The 21,332-nt window shown below is 41.2% G+C and overlaps 1 protein-coding gene across 2 annotated transcripts in view; it reads right to left on the bottom strand.

Annotated features, from left to right (window-relative positions):
• FER (FER tyrosine kinase) overlaps window positions 1-21,332 on the bottom strand; it is a 373,188-nt gene that overhangs the window by 270,048 nt on the left and 81,808 nt on the right. For both annotated transcript variants that reach the window (XM_090038358.1, XM_090038357.1), the window contains 3 exons: window positions 10,187-10,370; window positions 7,123-7,260; window positions 5,739-5,858 (listed from right to left, as the gene is read on the bottom strand). In XM_090038358.1, the coding sequence (XP_089894484.1) occupies window positions 5,739-5,858; window positions 7,123-7,260; window positions 10,187-10,370 (442 nt within the window). The remainder of the gene's footprint in view (window positions 1-5,738; window positions 5,859-7,122; window positions 7,261-10,186; window positions 10,371-21,332) is intronic.

Here is a 21,332-nt window from a genome sequence, read left to right as displayed (position 1 = left end):
TTTTTCTCCTTTTAAGAAAAGAGTTTTAAAAGTAGCCCATGTTTGGAATATTTCACATATTCATCACATTTAGAGCAGGTTTATTTAACTCTAAAAAAAAATACTTTTAATTTGCTACTTTGCTGTATTCTTGATTGAATCTCAATTTTCTCCTAAATCCAGCTTGACAAAAATTCAAAGATACAAATTTTCTAGTATATAAGAAATGCATAATTTCCCAACATAATAAATGAGAATTAGAATCTGAATATATTAATAATATATAGAACTATTTAAAATATTTGGAGGTCAATGTAGCACATGCTTCGGATCAGCAAAACAGTGCAAATCTGCACATTTTAACAGTTATACCAACCAATGAGAATGAGCCTCTCTTTAAAAAAATAAATTGTGAAGTACAAATGTAAAACAAGATTAAAAATCAATTATTTAATCAAGGTTTCCTACCTGCTAATTTGAATAATAATTAAAAACAGTTATTTGAATCACTTTGATTATAATTAGTCATTTAAATCAACTTAAAACAATGGATTTCAGTACTTTTCCAAGCAGAAGGAAAAAGGAAACCATCATAGAAATATTTGCAAGAGGAGATGAAAGAAAAGATAATAAGGCTGAGATTCATAATGGATCATAAGATGCTAGTAAGACAAACAAGAAAATGATAAGATATGCAGTCAGGAGTTCAGTGAGGAAGGCCTTGTGGGCAACAAGAAGTGCAAGCTTAATTCATAGGAACCCTGAGGGTTTCTAAGAGCATAGTGACCAATAGATTTTGACTAGCGAGTTTCAGAGACCTAACCCTAGCTCTAGACTAGGGTCGGGCAAAATAAAGTCTGCAGGCCACATCCGGCCTGCCAGGTAATTTCATCCAGCCTGCAAGCAGATGCCCTGCTCACTCCTGCGTGGGCAGCGGGCACTGCGCTCCCACCTTCACCTGCAGGATGGCCCTAGCCCCAGCCCCACAGGTAGAGAAGTGGCAGTAGGTAGGGGAAGGGTGGTGGTGGGCAGAGGGAAGATAGGGAAGTGACAGAGGAAGGGCAGCAGTGGCAAAGGAAGTGATGATGGTGGCACAGGTGAGAGTGGCGGTAGCAGCGGGAGTGTGGGGGGTGGACAGGCAAAGGGGGAAGTGGCAGCAGCGGCATGAGGGAGCAAAGCAGAAGCTGTGCAGGAGTACAGGGCCCACGCCGTGCACCAGGGCCAGGGCTGGCAGGGACCCAGGGCAGGTCAGCAGGAGTGTGGGGTCTGCTTGGCTCCATCACACAGGGCTCACATGTAGTTCCCAGGCTCTAGGCCCGAGCCACATGCCTCTGGAGGGATCCACACGTGATGGAGCAGGCAATCCAGCCCAACTCACTGCTAGGTGCAGGTCATGGGGAATGGCAGGGAGCTTCACACTATGGAACCAAGTGGGCTCCACCCATTTCTCTGCCACCCTGGCCCAGCTCTATGACCGATACTACCAGTTTCATCGAGCGGGGCTCCCCACAGTGGCACAAAGCCCAGGCATGAGCCCCACATGATGGTGCTGCTGGCCCAGCCACATGGAGTCCTGAGGCTCACCTGGACTCCGCACCACCTGGCAGTTCTGCCTGCCACTACTACTGGCTGCAGGGGCTGTGCGCAATGGGAAAGCATGTTTGTAGGACTGGCCCCCACACTCACAGCCCTCTATACATACACACACCCATACACCCCCATATCTTCCCCTTCAACACACCCAAGTCCCCCACATATCCAGTCCCCCACAAACCCCATACCCACCCCCCCACAAACACACTACACCTCTACCACCCCACATCCACACACCCCAACCCCTCTGCAAACCCCATACACCCACACCCTCCCCCACACCCACAGCCCCCCATACCTCATACCCCCAACACAATATACATTAGTAAGACTATTTTTGTGCTATAATGCAATCACTTCTATCTACACGATGCAAACATACACAAATCAAGACAAAAATATTTTCTGAAATAAAATTAAAATATATGAAGACTCAGATCAAGTATATAATTTATTTGTTTTTTTCTGGTTCCCAGAGGCCAAACTCCACTTCCCAAAAGAAGCACTTGTGGGAGCAAGAGGAGGGACTTCCTATGGCAAATGTCAGGGGCAAGGGCAGGACTTCCAGTCCCAAGATGGCAGCCAGCAGGCATGGCAACTGTCAAGGGGTGGGGCTACCTTGACAGCTCACCAAAACCTGTTAAGTGTGCCTCCAGCTGAAATAATTGCCCACCCCCACTCTAGACAATGCCAATGTCTTTAACTCTTCTCAGGCTTCAGGCAATGTCATTGTTGATGGATCTTTTCACCAGGCATGAGTGACATATTTGTATTATTGGACTTCAACCAGCACTGGCAACTGCTGATCATGGAATTTTCTTATTAGACCTCAAGAATTAAGCAAGATTATGCCAAGGTAACTTCAGTTATACAACAGCAAACACCAACTCACTTAGTCTGTATCTACAGAGCTCTCCAATTTTGGTGTCCCGTACAAATCTATCCTCTCTCTCCATGTTGTTCAGTAATATATACATGTAACTACTTGGCTAAACCATGAAACAGGTCAGAGTAAAACATCAGCAAGCCATAAAAGTGCTACACGACTGCCTGTCACCATCACATCAAAGACAAAAGGCACTATTGTTCAGCTATCCAATGGCTTTGGTGAAATCAGTAACCGACTGAAGAGTTGAAACTAAACATTAGAAAGATGTCTGTAAAAATGGTGAAGAAAACGGAAAAATTCAGTGCCTCTACAGCACAACCTAGAGAGTCTCAAGACCAGTGGTCCAAATCATTTAGTTCTTCAGGCCAGATGAGTAGTGCAGGACCAATCCACAGGCCAGATACAGAGGACAGGGCCAGTCCATGGCCTGAATGTGGCATGCAATGCCATTTCATCTGGCCTGCAGAGGTGGAATTTGATGCTGCTGCTCTCAGAGTTGCCACAACTGCCACTTATCTCACCATCACATTTCCAGCTCAGTAGGCAGGCCAGCAGGGTAAATGACTCGGTTCCTAACTCTAGATCTGGCCTGTAGAGCTCCCTAGAGATCTGGAAATTTGGCAGACAGACAGACAGCAGCAGTCTTAATTGCTCCAGCCCTGGGCAACTGCTAGATTACACATGATTATGTGGGCCATAACGTTAAGACAACCCTCAGTACTACTATTCACATATATCAAAGCTGCTTATTACATGCAAATAAGTACAGCTGTGAAAGTATCTTTTTCCAGCTATAACGGGCAAGAAAACTGAACTTATTATATTGTATGAAGACTTCTGCAATAATATTCTAATATTATAGAAGCCTAAGTCTGTCTGTCTGTCCATCTGTAATGCTTTATTCACACTTTGATTGGCTGACGGAAACAGAAAATCAAAGTGCTCCAAGCGTAGGAGAGCACCGCCACGATTCCAAAGCCGCGCTGAGGACCAGACAGGGAATGGGGGAGCCAAGGCCAGCAGTGTTCCCTGCAAGAGACAAAACAGCTGCAGCATGGGGCTTTAGGTAGTGGCACTCCATGCCAGCCCCCGCTCCTCCACCCTGTCAATGACAGGTATTTGGCTAGTATATACATAATGTCCAGGTTTGATTGGTATATTTTCCTACATCTAAATAAGACACCTCTCACCTTGTAAATGTATTCATGTTTTCCCAGAGCACAAAAAACCAGTTCCTCACTAACACATGGTGAGAAAAATGCATTAACAGAGTATATTTCTCTCTTCATTGGCTGTTTGCAGAATATAGGTCAAAACCATACTTTCTTTCTCAGTCTGCAAAACCTTACATGAGATCAAGCCAAGCAGATGACTTCCCCATTCCGTATAATTCCCCTCTATCACAATGGATATAAATCTCTTCCTGGGATCTTATATAAAGTCTTTAGTCAGGAGAAATCCAACAACATGTTCTTTTCTTTCAGATCCAGAAAGGTGCAGCCACCTTCCCACAACTCCCAATTCCAGGGCTCCTGGTCCTGGCTATACATGTCCTCCGTGGCTGGAAGCCCCCTCAATGAAGAGAGAACCCAGCAAGAGAAGCCTGGTTCTTGCCAACGCAGGGGAAACCCAAGATCGGGCTCCACCTACACCCACGAAAAGGCACAATTATATCTAGTGCACGATCCCAACAAAACATCAACATTTAGTTTCCATAAGTAAAAAAAAAAGTGATCATTCACGTGACTGAATTGCTTTCTGTTAGGTACCACCTATATATAAAAATCAGAAAAAATCAGAACTGAAAAAGGCCTTGAGTATTAAACCATAGTCTTTAAAATATTCCTTACTTTTTTTTACTCAACAATGTAATTCACACTTAATGTTTCTAATGGAAATTGAGGTCCCAGAGATTCCAGGTTCAGAGTCCATTACCTAAATACACTTTCCATGAGTTTGAGAGACTATTTAATCCTCATAACAGTATTTAACAAACAAATCGTTTGTTTCTATAAAAGTATTCATAATGCAGTCTCATAACAATTGGGTCTGTGAAGCTAAATTCCTGGTTTGAATTCTGAAATACCAAATTAAGAAACATTTCTCTCAAAAAGCAATTAAGTATTAATCATTTACACTGCAATAACGTAACAGGATCAAGAAAAACATCGACTCCCCTGTAAGTTCTTTTCTAACAAGCCACTCATTTTTCTTCTTTCTGATAAAAAAGCCCATTCCTGTGCAACTAGAATCTACCTTTCCCACTCCAAATCCTTTTTCAAAAAACAGCTGCAATTCTTGTTTCCCACTTTTGACTTTACTTTGGAGAGACTGAGTTCTAGAGTAAGATAATACATATAGGGAGCAAAGCAATCAGATTCTGAACTATTAATGGTTCTGTGTTATATATGGCACAACCCATAAAAGCATTTTTATTATTTTTACTGTTCATCCCTCCTTTCACTGTAATGTTATTATCTGTTACTTTTATGTCAAATAACAGTCCAAACTAGATTTTATGCTATTTTGGGATGCAATAGTCCTATTTTAGCATCTAAAAGACTGTCTCTTTCTTTGTAATATGACAGCAAAGAGCTCATTAAGAATAATTAAAAATATAAGAAATAATTACTCTATCTTTTCAATGACTTATCACTTCCTTCAAATTTTAATTTAAGTAAGTTGATGAACTGCATTACACAAATGAAGGAAGCACGAGCACATAGGGACTTAATGATGAAGAAAGACTTCTAAATAGTTTATTTTGCTGTTCCTTTTGCTAAATCTCAAGCTTTGTGTTAAGTACATTATGCAATACATGGTTCTCTTACAAACTGCATGCTGGAAGCTTTCATGTCTAAGCAAAATAGAAAAAACAGAATACAATACATCTCCTAACATTTGTAATTAAGAACTATTTTTCTCCTAATCTCCAGTGACTGGACACTTTATTTTTCCATTTTTATTCTTCTTTTTGATTCTTCTGAGTTGGTGGTTGACTATAACAAATTTGTAGAAAAATCACAATTTCGCAGACTGTGCAGATACCATAAAATTAGCCCCATACCGCAATTTTTAAGGGTCATGAGCCTGTGCCAGAAAAAAAAGGAACAATAAAAGAATACCAGTATGCAAGAGTTCTGAAGTAAAGCTAAAGTCAATTTTTTTAAATTAGGCCTTATACAATTTGCGAAACTGATGACATGGTATATTGTGCGATGAGCTGAGTACGTGAACTCAATCACAGCAATCCAAAAAGATGTTTTTAAGTACTTACATGGCTTGCAAACTTTCTGCTGTTAGATTATTCCACATAATCTCATTGGCTTGAAGATTTTCATTTTCTTCCAGTAAAGAGGTATCAAATTCTATTTCTTGTTCTGCAACCTCTGGTGACCTATTAAGTAACCAAAATAACTAAGATGTATATTTATGACATATACACTGGCTATTAATATCACTCGGCTAAATAAGTTTCATTTTTAAATGGTCATGTAAATAGAGAAAATGCATTTAAGTACACTTAGTCCTTTTACACAAGTTACTTCTTTAAAGCTATAAAAGCCCTTATAAGGCTACAATAAGGGAGTGTTCATACATTTTTAAGACTGCAAGAGTGCAGTCTTAAAAAGCATACTAGAAAAAAAAAACTAAGACAACTTCCTGGATTAAGGTCACTATCTAATTAAGACTTTCAAAGTGTATTCATCTGGGTATATCAGCTCACACCAAGCGATTTGGTTGCAAGACTGGATATAAATAATTGGACCCAACTGGCTTAGTGCGACTATTTCTCTTAGTGAGACTATTTAACTGAAACAGGAGACTGATCAATCACAGGCAAGTAAAATTCATTCTTAAGACAAAGCTGGCTTGAAAGAGCACAGGATATAGGCAACAGTGGGCATGCCTACACTTCAGTCACAGAGAAGCAACTATAACTAGGGACCTACCTAAATCATGGTGGAAGTCTGAAGCACAGCAGTACCTTTAATCATGCTCTTTTCACCACGCACCCCCACCCCCAGCCACTGAGTGGCCAAGAGGCAATTAATGCTGCAGCTTGGGTCTTTCACCCACTCAGTAGTGGGGAGGACATGCAGTAAACAGAAATTAAAGGTGCCACTGCACTGCGAACATCCGCCACAATTTAGGTAGGTCCCTAGCTATAAAACACACACTTGCCAAAGGAGAAAGGTAAATTATTTGGCAGAGCTGTGCTGCCATAGTTTAGATCACTACTTGTACTCAAGATGAGTAGTTTAAAACTAGCCCAAGTACTACTAATCTCTACTCTACATTTCACTCTCAGATGCACACCATTTTCTGTGGTAAATTTCTCTGACACCATTTCTACCTCCAAAAGTTGTGTCTAGTTGGATATTTTTAACAGATATTAGTTGTAATATCTTTTTTTTTAAACTGGTAACTTAGTGTCAGACTCCTTTACCTATAAAACAAGTCCTTGCACAGTTTAAATATGTGGGGACACACAACTCAGACAATCCTATAAATTATAATAAAATCATGACAGTTAAGGAGCAATTTTAGGAAAACCAATTGAAAGAAAATGAAGCATCATTTCTGCAGTGTGAAGAGGCAATACAGAATATGGTTTTCTCTTGTCAGAGAAAAATGGATGAAAGTGAAAAAATATATACCTGTGAGTTTCTATGAAGCCACTGTACTCTGTGTTTGGGTCAATCTGTTCAACGGAAGTCTGAATCTCTTTATGGACATTCACTATTTCTTCTGTTACAAGACTGGTGATTTGACTGTATTCATCAAGGATTCCTTTTCTAAAGAGAAAAAAATCCACATATACAACACAAGAGACTTTCATGAATATTTGGAAAACACCTTAATTTACAGACTAAAAGAAAGCATTTAAAGAAGCAGGAAATTACTTAAATTTTAATCTTTTGTGTAAATATTCCTAATGTTTGGTGTTCAATAATATATACAAACACTCAAGTTAATAAGAATTTTGACCCTGAACTTAACAAAACAATACTTTAGTCCTTGTTTTGGTAGCACTGTAGTGATGTTGCAGCCATGATGGCCCCGGAATTACATGAGGCAAGGATTTGTCAACGACAAAAATATCCTTTATTGGACTAACTGCATTTGGGATGGACTTGGATAAGCTTATGAATGTGAAGCTTTCTTCTTTAGGTCTGAGGAAAGAAGCAGGTACAGCGATAGTTAAAAACCAACCTGGAGACCTGTCACACTAAAGAGAGAAGTATAGGACACAGACACACAAACTCTAGTAGTAACACACTTTTTACACCTCCCCCTCCCCACTTTCTGACCTCATGTCATAGATCATAGACAGGTGACATCAGCAGCAGAAATCACAGAGTGTCTACTTGAACATGAAGCTATGTCTAAGGTTTCAGCATACAAGCAGTTAAAAGGAGGGCTGCAAGAACTATTCCACAAAAGGAGGTGTAACCATGGGAAGGGCAAAGAAAGGCCAGGTAATCAAACTGGTTGTAATGAACAGTTGAGCACAGGACTCCAGACTGGCTAGAGAGCTGGTGCTAGGATGGCAGCTCAGCCTGCAAGCATGGAAGGACAATACTGTTGGTGACCACAACAGTTAGAGCAGCCAGCCTTCATCATAATGCTTTCCCACAACACTGAGCTGGAGCAATAGAGACTGATCTTAAGGGAAAGTGAACTACAGCTGGAGGGACTGCAAAAAAAGGTAAGAGTATGAAGATTGCCAGCAAAAGAGAATTGGAGCTGGAGACAGAGAGACAGAGTAGTTCCAGGACTTCAGAAACAATAAGCCCAAGAACTCCAGGGGAACACAGATCCTAGTCCCAGGTCCTACTTGTGGTCACTACAAACATGGGGGACAAGGGATCAGGGAAGGTCCTCACTAAGTATGTTCACTCCAAGTTCCTCCAGAGAAAATGGAGCACGTTAAGGCAGGCAACAATGATGGCAAGGTGCGTTTGGAGTGAACATATGCTGAATCCCAGGTCTCTGAGGTGTGGGAACAGACAGGCAAAGAGGAGGTTTGTCCCTCTGGCAAAAACTAAGCACACTAGCTACTACCTGTAACCACTGCTTTGCTGGATAGGGAATATACAGAAATCACCTTAGGAGTGGGGATGGACATAGATGAAGCACCTCAGATTAGGGGTGCACAAACCTAGCCCCACAGGCCAGATCCAACCTCCAGCAACGATTTTTTAATAACTTTTATTGAACCAACTGTATAATTGGGAAAGCAGTCTGAGGAAAGACATCTGTGGGAGGACAGTAAGGGGCGCTCCTGCACCAAGCCACCTGCCTCACTATGCCCAACCAAAAACCAAGCCTCAAGTGCCTCCCCCAGGACATCTACATCTGGCCAACCCCCTTCCTGCAGCACACCCGCAAGCCTGGGATAACCGGTGCCACCACCTGAGGTCTGGTCTTTATCCAGGCTCTGCGCCTCCCGGGGTACACAGGCCTTGTAGGCCTTAAGGGTACTTAACCCACCATGAGATCTTGGGGTGTTTCCTTTAGCCTGAAGCACAGAAAGCAGCCTCCCTTAGTCAGCCCAGCAAAGGGAGCAAAAAGGCTTGCCCAGTCCCTCTCAAACATTTACTGCCAGGCTTGCTATGATAGATAGCTTTACTGATTGGAGAGGGAGGGCATAGGGAAAGAATACAAACCAAAAGGAATTTTGAAAGAAAACAGCCTTAAGCAAAACAGTATAAGGGACTTGTTGGCCCTTTCAGTATGTGTCCAGAACACTTAGGTCTAAGTTGCTGGCTACAATTCAAATAAATTACTCACAGCAGCATCCAGAAGATTCTGAAGGTACACCGCTCGATTCAGTAACCAGAAGGTGTCTCTCTGACCCCCAAGATGGAGGGACCCTATTTATAAACTTTCTGATCTCACCACCTGGACCCAACCAACATCAGGTATTTTCTGAGCATCACTGATGCTGACCAGTGAGTTTGAGTAAGGTCAGACCTCACCTTGAGGAGAGACCACTGCCCTAGAGCTGCTACCCCAGGTCAAAGGTGGGAAGTCGAACAATAGCCTGGCCATAGGGGGAGGAAATCCTCCCCTCCCTAGGGGATCCCCATGGCAATCAGGTGGTTGCCTAGCAACCAGGCTGATAGGCACATGGGGGGAGAGAGAGAGAAGGGGAAAACAAACAATCTAAAAAGATAGGGCTGGGATGAATTTTTTTTCACACATGCTAATTAGCAGATGTCAGAGCAGACCTGGTTAATCAAGTCTGTTGGATCATGCTAATTAGCATTCTCCAGCAGCCTTGGTGTCTCATATATTCAGCATCCCCAGACTTCAAAATGGTAGCAAATGAGCTTTAGTTAAAACACTCCCACCACCATTTTGAAGCACGGAATACGGAATGCACAAGACACTATGAGTGCTTAAATCAGAGCAGCTCCTGAGAGCCACTCTGACTATAAGCACCCCTCCCTCCTCCACACCCCAGAGCACATGTAAAGACACCCCTGATATCCAAAAAGCATGTCCAACACTTCTCCTAATTATACACTGGTACAATAAAAGATATCACAAAAAATCCTTTCCTCTCATACACTTCCTGGACCATCACAGCCACAACAACATTGTAACCCTACTACATTTGTTTCTAATAAAGTTCAACTCAGTATTACCTGGAGCATGAAATAAAACTGTTAAAAAACAAGATAAATTAAAAGCACAAGAAAAGATAGATCTTACAATGCTTTAATCATTTCTTCTTGCATCTTCTGTAGTGAATCAAGTAGCCGAGGGAGAGTAGTGTCATAATATTGGTGCTGATATAACTGTGCTCCTTTCAGTGCCAGTACATACTGATTATGCAATGTGTGTAGTTTCATGTTGGCTTTATCATAACGGTCTTTGGCTTTATCAGTCTCCTTTCCTAAGGAAAAGAAAAAGGGAATAAGTTCATGGGGATTTACAAGATTTTTGTGCTTGAATATTTTTCAATGATACCCGAAATGAGTACTATTTCTACATCAAGTTCACCTCTTTTTGGACCCTAATGTCTTTTTCAACAATTTGCCATAGATAATCTGAGAATACACAGGTCTTATATATTGAATCAAATTTTACAGTCATTACTCTAGACTACTCTGGTAACAACTCCCAATGTGTTCAAGCAAGGTTTGTAATGAATATACCTTTAAGAAGAACTACATTTACATATATTTACAAAAAGTGTCTGAAAGCTTAGCAACTGCTGTCTTCTCACTGGTGTGAAGAAAGCATAATAATTAGAAGTTATATCACAAACATAGACAAAGATGCCTCCCAAAATACACATACAGTATTTTGTCTGCTTCTGTTTCTTACTATAATATAAATTACCGTATTTTTGTGCATATAGTCTGTGGGCTATACATGTTTTTTACAAACTTCACACATGGGTGCGGGGTATACAAGGGTATGGGCTATGCAGAGTCTTCAGCACAGCATAACCTGTCCCCGGCTGCGGGCTGATGTCATGGCAGCGGCAAGTCCCGGCAGGATTGAGCACAGCTGGTGGAAGCAGCAGGGAGCGGGGCTAGCTTCCCCCCTCCCCCCGCAGCTCCTCATCCCTCCCCTCCCCTGCACCACTTTTAGCTGGCTCCAGCTCCAGCGGCCGTGCTCAGCAGAGCCTGCGCTTGAACGCGGCTGGCGGCAGTGTGGAGTGGGGCTCGCGGCTCCTCAACCCCCCACTCCCCTACAGCAATTAGCTCCAGCTCCCATGCCCAGCAGAGCCCACACTATCAGGTGTGGGGAATACATGGGTATGGTCTATACACGGACTATTTTATGAAAATACAATTATCCACGGCTTACACATTGGTACACGTTATATCAGTGTGCAGGCTATATGTGTGAAAATACAGTACTCACTGTTTCTCAAAATACTTTTACTCCATGGAATTTTCTTTTGATATTGCAGATTGACCCATTCCTTTATGCTATGAAGTCCAACTGAAGATTATGTAACTGGAAATTCAGATTCACAACCCTGAACAATTTACTGAAATGTCCCTTTAAGACCCACTTTTTGTAGACTCCTAATATGCTATTTTTTTTATGGTTAACTAGGTTAGGCTACATCCTGTACCTTATTATCTTATTTATTTATATCATATTTCAGTACCTTACTCATCTTTCAGACTCTGATCATGCATTAGAAAGGCAGAAAAGTCCACCTGTACAGAGCTGATTGCAAAATCAGAGTCTTGGACTGTAACCTTCTCAGGCTAGCCACTGTTTGACATGTGCAACTCCTTCGTTATTTTCAACATGTTGTACCAATGACACGCTGTCAGCATTCAGATTTAAAAAAAATAATCTTTCCTTGTTCACTGGACCTTAACCACTAAAGCCATAACAAAGTATAAAAATGATACAGCAGAAAAAAGTTTGGATTTCTATTGCTGCAAAGTAGCAATTGTCTCATTTTTCTGAAAACTATTTTATTAGTTAAAGCTTAATGGTCATTGTTAGTATAATACATGCAAAAAAAAAAAAAAGTTATCTTATGACTGAACAAAACTTGTAGGTAAATGCTGTAGCCAACATGTTTCAAGAAATTTTTTTCATTTCGAAACCATGTACCCCAGCTCCAAAATGATACCAAGAGACAATATGATCTACAGAGCTCAACATTTATACAATCAATTTCAACATCATTTTGCATAGTACTCTGTGGCTGAATATTTTCGTGTCCAGGGTTCAGCACTCGTGGTTTTAAATGTGCACAAATGCCAAACCCGCATCTTAAATACACTTAAAGGAGCTCTGCCACCGCTGTGCTCCGGCCACCACCAGAGCAGCCATGCCACCCACCCCCTCGGCTGCCAGGGACACCGCATTCATGAATACAGAGCCTTATTCGCAGATTTCACTATTCGTGGGGGATACGAGAATATATCCCCCATGAATGGCAAGGGTCTCCTATACTACCATTTCTGCATGCCAAATTTAGATGCACAAATACATACACACATGAACTAATCAGCATGTCTAATCTGAGTACTTGCTTTTCTAAAAATCTAGCCCTGTAAATTCAAGTAGTAAATGTCCTGTAGTTTAACACACAAAAAGAAAAACTAGCAGAGCAAATGTTTTTGGAAGATTTTCAGGGAATATCTTGGTATTTTTGTGCACCAAACAAAAACATACACATCTCAAGAGCTTCATTAATCAAAATTTCTCATCTTATACACCTATACTAGTAAATCCACCTTGAAGTCAAGATCCACTAACATACTAAACCCCAAAAGATTTAATTTTCCCTGCCACACTGGGTCAATTCCTACTTTGCAGAGTCAACATTCTTAACTGAAGATGTCTATAGGACTTTTCTCGGGGGCACAATCCTTTGATGTTATGTTTGCTTGAAGCAACAACATTTCTACTTCACCCAGAGAATAACTGTATTCTATTACCGGAAACATAAAATCAATATGCTTTTCAGTTTGATACTCAACGTGCATTTCTTAGAAAAGTGTAGACTGAATTTTGAAGATCCTACAAGTCAGAACCAACCTAAATTTCTTCCAAAACACTGCACACACAGAACTACTGCACTCACAATATTTTCATTTATATTTTAATCAATAATTTTCATTTGGATAAAGAAAAAAAGTCAGCCTAAATTAAGTCATCTTGCAAATTAATCTTGACTGCTCTATATTAAAAAGGTTTATTCCCCAACCCCACAAGAAAGCTAAAATAAATATTTATTTTAACAGTATACAACACCACTTTCTCATTACCTATGAAAGCAAACAAGAAAGAAAATTTTAAAATAACTTAATTTCCAAAGCTTACGGCCAGCAATTAAAATGAGGCACAAAGAAAAACAATTAAAAGGAAAATTATTAGACAGCAAACATAATATGAGCCTGATTAATATGGCATTTGGAGACAATTAGAATCTAAAAGTTGACATCTCACCTGCAAAGATAGTTAAGTGCACACAATTTACCTATCCCCCAAAATAAAAATCTAAGGCTGCGCCTATCCTGCATGATACAGTATGGTATATGCACGTTTAAGTGAGCTCAAGTGCTGGAGGCAAGAAACTAGCTCATTGTGGTTAAAGTGGCCTGCACTGATCGCTAGGCTACCATGGCAAGTAGCCAAGCTAGCCCATTCAAAATTATTTTAGCTAGTTCTATCATTGTACTGAGAAAAACAGTGCACACACATTCCTTAACTAAATTGTACAGTTCTCTTTGAAACCATATATGACTTCTTTGCTTCCCACCCATCTTTTGGGTCCTACAAAATATTATCCCTCTTTACACATAATTGTTCTCATGTCCCTCTACTTCTCACCTTCCTACACTGCCCTGAAAGCTCTAAAACAAAATTAAAAAACACATTATTTATTTCCCTTTTCCCACCACATCTTGTCTAAAACAAAATTAAAAAACACATTATTTATTTCCCTTTTCCCACCACATCTTGTATATTCAGTTAAATTGCCCTTTACTTTGGAAAAAAGCTGCCACCTCTTAACCCTCCTACCTTGCTCTTTTCCCTACTTTTTCCCAAAGATAATAATTTGAAATATTCTTTATAATGCCTTTTCAGTTTTTATTATAAGATGTTTTGACACCATCTGTAAAGCACTGTATGCATTTATATAAAATAATAACTACAGTACCCCATTACATTCTTTTCCAGGAAAAAGACAGAGAACAGTAGCATATAGTATGCTTACAGAAAAAGTGCTTCATCTATGCATGTATACATCTCCATAGGCAGAAGCAAGTGGGGAGAGGGTGTGCAGAAGCAGCAACCAGTGCTGCAGGACTGGTGGTAGGCCCCACCCCCAGCTTCACCCATCCCAGCCACTGGGGCAGGCTGACCACCCCAGAGGAACAGCAGCAACTGGGGACTTTAAGTCCCTTTATCAGATAAGGATTCCCACCACTCTGCTTTGGGCACCTATTCCCTTCCACTCTGCTCAGTGGCATGACTCTCCCATTTCATTCCCTACCTTGCCCTCTCTATTTACTCCTTTGAGCACAGGAAGACCCGCAGGCTACCACCACTGTCCCAGCTTCTCCTGCCCCACAACAGCTGAGACTGTAGAGAGCAGAAAGGATCCCAGTTTACCTGGAAGCCATAGCAACATGGGTTGGGTTCCTCCCCCCCTGCCTACTCCCAGGCTGGCAGGGAACACCCAGGGGAACTGGGCAGGGGAGGAGGAATCCTTTTGTCACTGCTGCTGACCCTGCCAGCTGAACCCGCGGACTGGCTGGACTGGGGAGAAGTAGCTCTGGCTACTGCCCACCTTCAAGTCAGCAATAGCAGTGGGCAGGAGAGGAGAGGAATGGGAGGAGAAAGGAGGGAAAATGCCTCTGAGCAAGGAGGAAAAAGGGAGGAGGTGCCAAGTGGAATGGGTTCTTACCTGCTCTGAAGACTTAACATCATCCCTAGCTGCTACTCCCACAGAGTGGTCCAAAAAGGGGGATACAGCTGCACCACTGCACTCACCCTTGTACATATGTATGCACCATAATGAATAAATTAACAGTTAAACTAAGCTCAACATATTCATGTCAACTACAAATCACAACTGAAGTGATGCTATGATTGCTAGTATTGCACTACCCTTAAAAATGGAACAAACAAAAAAATATTTATTTTACTTCCAAGATACCCAAGATGCTTTCCACCCCTACCCCCAATTATTCCTTAAATGGAACACCACAAATCATTTAAGAATGAGCTGCACCATTATTATTCACTCTCAACTTTTAAATAACAGCTTTTGGACTTATAATTAAGAAAGAACACATCTAATAGTATTCTATCTGTATTGCAACTGGCTTTTTTTAAGCAATAGAATGCAGTGAAGCAGGGTACACAGTTGTTTTACTTGTCAATTAACAGGGAGGAAAACATCCAATTTCTCTTTATCTGTATAATGAATTTCATAAGCAGCTCTAATTATAATTCTATTGCCATCAGTTGTTGACAAATCTGTTTAATGTTTATAGTGATAGACTGTGCATACAATATGTCACGCCATAAACACTATTATGAAGCTGGCAAAATACAATTATGTAAGTTTGACATTTGCAAGAAAATCTAGAATGCCTGCTAAGCTATTCTAGGAAGTCAGAGTATTCTATTTTTAAAATAAACTTTTGCCTATGGACATTTTTACTCCATGCAGCATAATATAGTTGTCTACTAATAATTTTTAAGTATTTCTTTTAAAAAAATAAAACTCAAGTGGTTCGGTTTTATTCTTCAGTCTTTCTCCCTGCATAGTTTGAACCCATAATTTCCCCTGGAATAAACTGGTAGAAACTCAATTAGTAAACTTTGCAGCCATGAATAATTTTAGTTCAATGTATGAATTGAATGTCTTACAGTTTCACTAAACTGCAGAGTAAACAGCTCTAATAAACTATTCCAAAAAATAAACTTTGAAAAGTTCCTTTTCCCTGTATTTGCAGAAATACGGCATCAATAAATGTGGGTCACTATATAAATTTGGGATCACATTCTCTTCTCTTTTGATTTCTTTTAACTTTTTTAATGCTTCTTCAAAAACTAGAAATTAAGGCTCAAATTCTATCAGATGCTTATCACAGGCTTCTAAACTGTGCTCAAAAACTCTCCAAATCTGTCTTAAAGTTTACACGAGAGAGAGAAGTGATTAGCCTTGTTCGTCTGAAATCAGGTAGAAGACAAGGCATGGTGGTAACTCATTCAAAATGCAGCTTACAAAATAGGCCATAGTCTACAAAACCTTTTGGCACTCTGAATGAGTTACTCTCTGTTAACACAGAGCTGGTTGAAATAATGAAGTCTGTGGCAAAACTACTACTGACTTCAGCAGGGAAAGGTATTCATCCATGTGCCCTACTGCTATTTGTAATAAAACATTAAAATATACAAAACATGAAAAAATGCTTAGTCACTCTTATTTTCAATTCAGCTCTATAACTAGATTAAAAACTGAGATTTATACTCCCTGCTTTTGCAAAGTCCAATTCCAGTTAAGCAGCTTTCAGTGGCAACATTAGTTTCTTCAGCTAAATATCCCTATGTACTATCATGCAACAACAAATAACTCCACAAAAACAGAGAGAACCTTACCATTCATAAGTCATTTGAATAAAATTGAGTATATATTAGTATCTTTAATCTGACCACTGTGCATTACAATCTTGAAAACTTTGATCTGAAATAAGTATTGCAAGAACTAAATTTTGGCCTGAAATATGTTGAGTATACTAAAGATGCAGAAGGATTGTGGGAATCACAGGAAAGCAGGGCTGGAAGGAACCTCATGAGGTCATCTAGTTCAGCCTCCTGCTCAGCCTCACCTAAACCATCCTAGCCAGGTGTTTGTCTAACCTGCTTTTGAAAATTTCTAGGGATGCAGATTCCACAATTTTTCTAGGTATCTTGACTACCCTCAATTAGACAGTTCCTCCTAAACTCCAACCTAAATTTCCCTTATTGAAGCTTGATGCCGCTTGTCCTAGTCCTGTGCCCTACAGACACAGAAAAAAAAGCCCATGTTCATCCTCTTTGTTAATCATCCTTCAGGTACTTGAAGACTTATCAGTCTTCTCTTCTCCAGACTAAATAACAATAGTTATTTCAGCCTTTCCTTATAAGTCTGGTTTCCCAGGCCCATAATATTTTTGTGTTGACCTGCACTTGACTCATTTCCAACTGTCTACATGCTTCTTGAAGTGTGGGGCTTAAAACTGGACACAGTTCTCCTGTTGAGGTCTCACCAGTACTGAATAGACCAGAAGAATCATTTCCCTTGATTTGCAAGCGATGTTCCTGCTAATATAACTCAGCATTATGTTAGCTTTTTTCTGCAACAAGAGCACACTGTTGGTTCAGAGCCGCTGGTCTACTAACCCCCAGGTCCTCCTCTGCAGTACTGCAGCCAATTGCACTTAAAATTCTGATTGGGACTTCGGGATTGCTAAAGCACTCCAGTTATTCTCCACTGCTGTGTTTCAAAGAGCACCACTTTTCTGATCACTTGGACAGGACTGCTGGTAAGTGGTTCATCTTTAATTCAGCATATACTGCAAAATACACAGGTTGGGAATCACCCAGATATGGAAGGAAGGAATTTCTTCAGGTCTGTACTGCAGACATACAGACCCCTACTTAAAAAATAAAAAGCATGACATTGTACTTTAGTGGACAGCTCTACCATAGGCACAGAACACTTGTCCCCCAGAAAGTAATTTGAAGCATTTCAACTCAAGAGAGACCTTGCCCTATATAAAGATGATATTTTTACTTTTATTTTATTAATACATTGCAAATGTGGTGCCAAATAGTAGCTCGAGTAAAGCTGTTAAAACTTTTGCCATTCTGATTTTCTTAAGTAGTCTGGTTTTGGTTTCATTGTTTTGTTTGCATTTCTGGATGGCACCTGCTGACAAACAGAGCTCTAACACATCACATAAAGCCAGTGTACAAGGAGAAACATCCCCATTATAACGAAGAACAAATCAGCATCTGAGCAGCTTGTCACCCTCCCCCCAATAATCCTTCAGATTCCAACTTTTTAAAATACAAATTTTATTCTTCAAAAATACCATGCAAAGCTCATTATTCCTCTGACAATTGTATCATTGTTCTCACTCTTAACTGTTGTCTCTTATAAATTTAAAACTTCAATGTATTTGAAAAGAATGCCCCCATTTTACAATTTTCAGAATTAAAATTCCAGTAAAGTGTTTGGGCGGCTTTTCACGGAATCCCCCACAATCCTGTGAGCTTGGGTCCAAGACATTATGGCTGCTTGCAGATGTGGGAGGAAAAAAAAAGCAGCCAAAGAGAAGACTGAGTCAGATTATCTGGCCCTCTAGCAACTGCCACAGGTTGCTCATCCCTGGGGATACTCATAATATATTTTGCAAGGTGTGATCCCCAACTGATCAGAAGTGATTACAAGGACCTAGGAACAGGAGTGAAGGACTCTCTTGATCAAGGGCAGAGGCTCAATCCAAGACAGATGAACGCAGTTGCAGATGTTGACAGGATAGCTTTCACTTTCTTGAATAGGAAGGAGGGAGTGTTCCACGAGAAAAACATCTTCCAGGAAGGAATATGGTCCCTCTGACAAATCAAGTGAAGACCACCTTAAAACACTGACATACCAACCTAGTGAAGATGACTTTAGAGTAGATTCAACAGGAAGCCACTGACAAGCCCAGAGGTGATTAAAATGGAGACCTAGTTCCTGAGCTAAAAAGTGGGGACAAGAAATGCAATAGAATCATAGGAGACACAGGAAGAAAATACTAAGGCAGTCTGCTGAACTTCTTGGATGTTTATAAACTAAGGCTAGAAAGACTGAAAATAAATGAGAACAAAAAAAGTCTTACTACACAAACAAAGCCATAACAGAACATATGACAGTGTTTGGAGCAGGATCAGCTGTGCTGGGATGCATCCAGGCACAGCTGTCCTGCTTCATTGGCTTCTATAGACAGAGCCGCTGCCACTCCAAGGGCTTCAGAGCCCAATTCTTAAGGACAACAGCCCCAAATAGCACACCCTACTTGGGGTATGGCAATGTCATATACAGACCATAGGAATCCCCTGCAGAGGGCAAGCCTGGAAGAAAAAAAATGGGGGGGGAGAGGAATGCCATAAAGAAACATTCAAAGGACTTGCTAGTGCTGGCAAGCTACAGATATCTGTTGGGAAAGCAAGGTGGAAGACAGCAAACTGTTCCGATGCAGAAGAAAAAATAAGTATGCTCACTGGTTGCACTCAAGAGTTTTTAATGACCAGGGGAAATATAAAAAGTGGAAAAGGAACACCTGACTAAGAATGAATACGAAAAACAACAAAAACATAATAGCGATAAAAAAAACAGAGAACTTAAGAGGCAGAGCCACTGGCAATTATCTTTTAAAACACATGGTGACTGGGAGGGGTCCCAGATGATTGGAAAAAGGGTAAATGTAGTGCCCACCTTTAAGAAATAGAAGATGGAAGATGCTGGAACTAAAGACCAGTCAGCCTCACCTCAATCCCTGGAAAAAATTATGGAGCAGGTCCTCAGGCAATTCATCTTTAAGCACATTGAGGAGAAGGTGATTAGGAGCAGTCAGCATGGATTCACCAAGGCATGGGCAACTGGTGCCTCCCTATTCTGGGGGGGCACCAGATTGCCAAGCCATCAGCAAAACTGGAAGTGTACTTCCGATTTCGTGGCTCGCACTTCCAGGAAGTGCATGGCCAATCTCAGGGGGTGCATGTGCACTTGCATGCACCCCTTACATATTGTCAATGCACCAAGGGTAAGTCATTCCTGACCAAACTTCCCTTGCTGCAACTTGAGACCATTACTCCTTGTTCTGTCATCTGCTACCACTGAGAACAGTCTAGTTCCATCCTCTTTGGAACCCCCTAAAGGTAACTGAAAGCTGCTATTAAATCCCCTTCTCAAGTCTTCTCTGCTCCAAACTAAATAAGCCCACTTCCCTTAGCCACTTCTCAGAAGTCATCTGCCCCAGCACCCTCAACATTTGTGTTGCCCTCTGCTAGATTCCAACTTGTCCACATCCTGTCTGTAGTGGGGGGTCCAAAACTAGACAGTACTCCAGATGTGGCCTCACCAGTGCCAAGTAGAGGGGAAGAATCACTTTCCTCCATCTGCTGGCAACAGCCTTCTGTGATGACATGAGATGACTGGCTCTGTGAATATGGGGAGAACAGTGGAGGTGATATACCCTGACTTCAGAAAGGTTTTTGATAGTCTCCCACAACAATCTAGCAAGCAGGGCAAGGAAGCATGGTTTAGATGAATGGCCTGCAACGTGGATGGAAAACTGACTCGATTGTCAGGCTCAAAGGGCAGTAATCAATGGCTCGATACCTAGTTGGGAGCCAATATCAAGCAAAGCACCTCACGAGTCAGTTCTGTGGCTGTTTTTGTTCAGTATCTTCATCAACACCCTGGAAGATGGGGTGGAGTGCACCCTTGGCAAGTCTGCTGACAACAACAGCTGGGGGGAGTAATAGATACGCTGCTGGGTAGGGCTAGGATTCAGAAAAATCTCAACAAATTGGAGGCCTGAATCAAAAGAAATCTTATGAGATTCAACAAGGACAAGTAAAGGCCTGCACTTAGGATGGAACCATCCCATGAACTGATACAGGCTAGTTACACAGCAGCTCTGCAGAAAAGGACCTAAGGGTTACAGTGGACAAATAGCTGAATACAAGCTGACAGCGTGCCTTTTTTGCGAAGGCTAACAGCATACTGGGCTGTATTAGTAGGAGTGTTGCCAGCAGATGGAGGAAAAGGATTCTTCCCCTTTACTCAGCACTGGTGAGGCCACATCTGGAGTACTGTGTCTAGTTTTGGGCCCCCCACTACAGATAGGATGTGGACAAGGTGGAATCCAGCAGAGAGCAACAAAAATGTTGAGGGTGCTGGGGCACACGACTTCTTAGGAAGTGGCCTTATTTAGTCTGGAGAAGAGAAAACTTGAGAGGGGATTTAATAGCAGCTTTCAACTACCTTTAGTGGGGTTCTAAAGAGGATGGAGCTAAACTGTTTTTAGTGGTGGCAGATAACAGAACAAGGAGCATCTGTCTCAAGTTGCAGCAAGGGAAGTTTAGGTTAAATATTAGGAAATAACTCTCTCACTAGGAAAGTAGTAAAGCACTGGAACAAGTTATCCAGAGAGGGTGTGGAACCGTGGAGGTTTTTAAGACCTGGCAAGACAAAGCCTTGGCTGGAATGCTGTAACTGAGGATGGTCCTGCTTTGAGTAGGCAGTCGAACTAAGTACCTCTTGATGTCCCTTCCAACCCTAATTTTCAATGATTGTATGAAAATGCATTAAAACTAGTAA

This window comes from Crocodylus siamensis, chromosome 3 (assembly GCF_052110815.1).
Source record: "Crocodylus siamensis isolate JL-2025a chromosome 3, ASM5211081v1, whole genome shotgun sequence".
NCBI lineage: Eukaryota > Metazoa > Chordata > Crocodylia > Crocodylidae > Crocodylus > Crocodylus siamensis.
The sequence above is the reverse complement of the archived record's forward strand: the minus strand, read 5'-3'. Positions and strand labels throughout refer to the sequence as shown.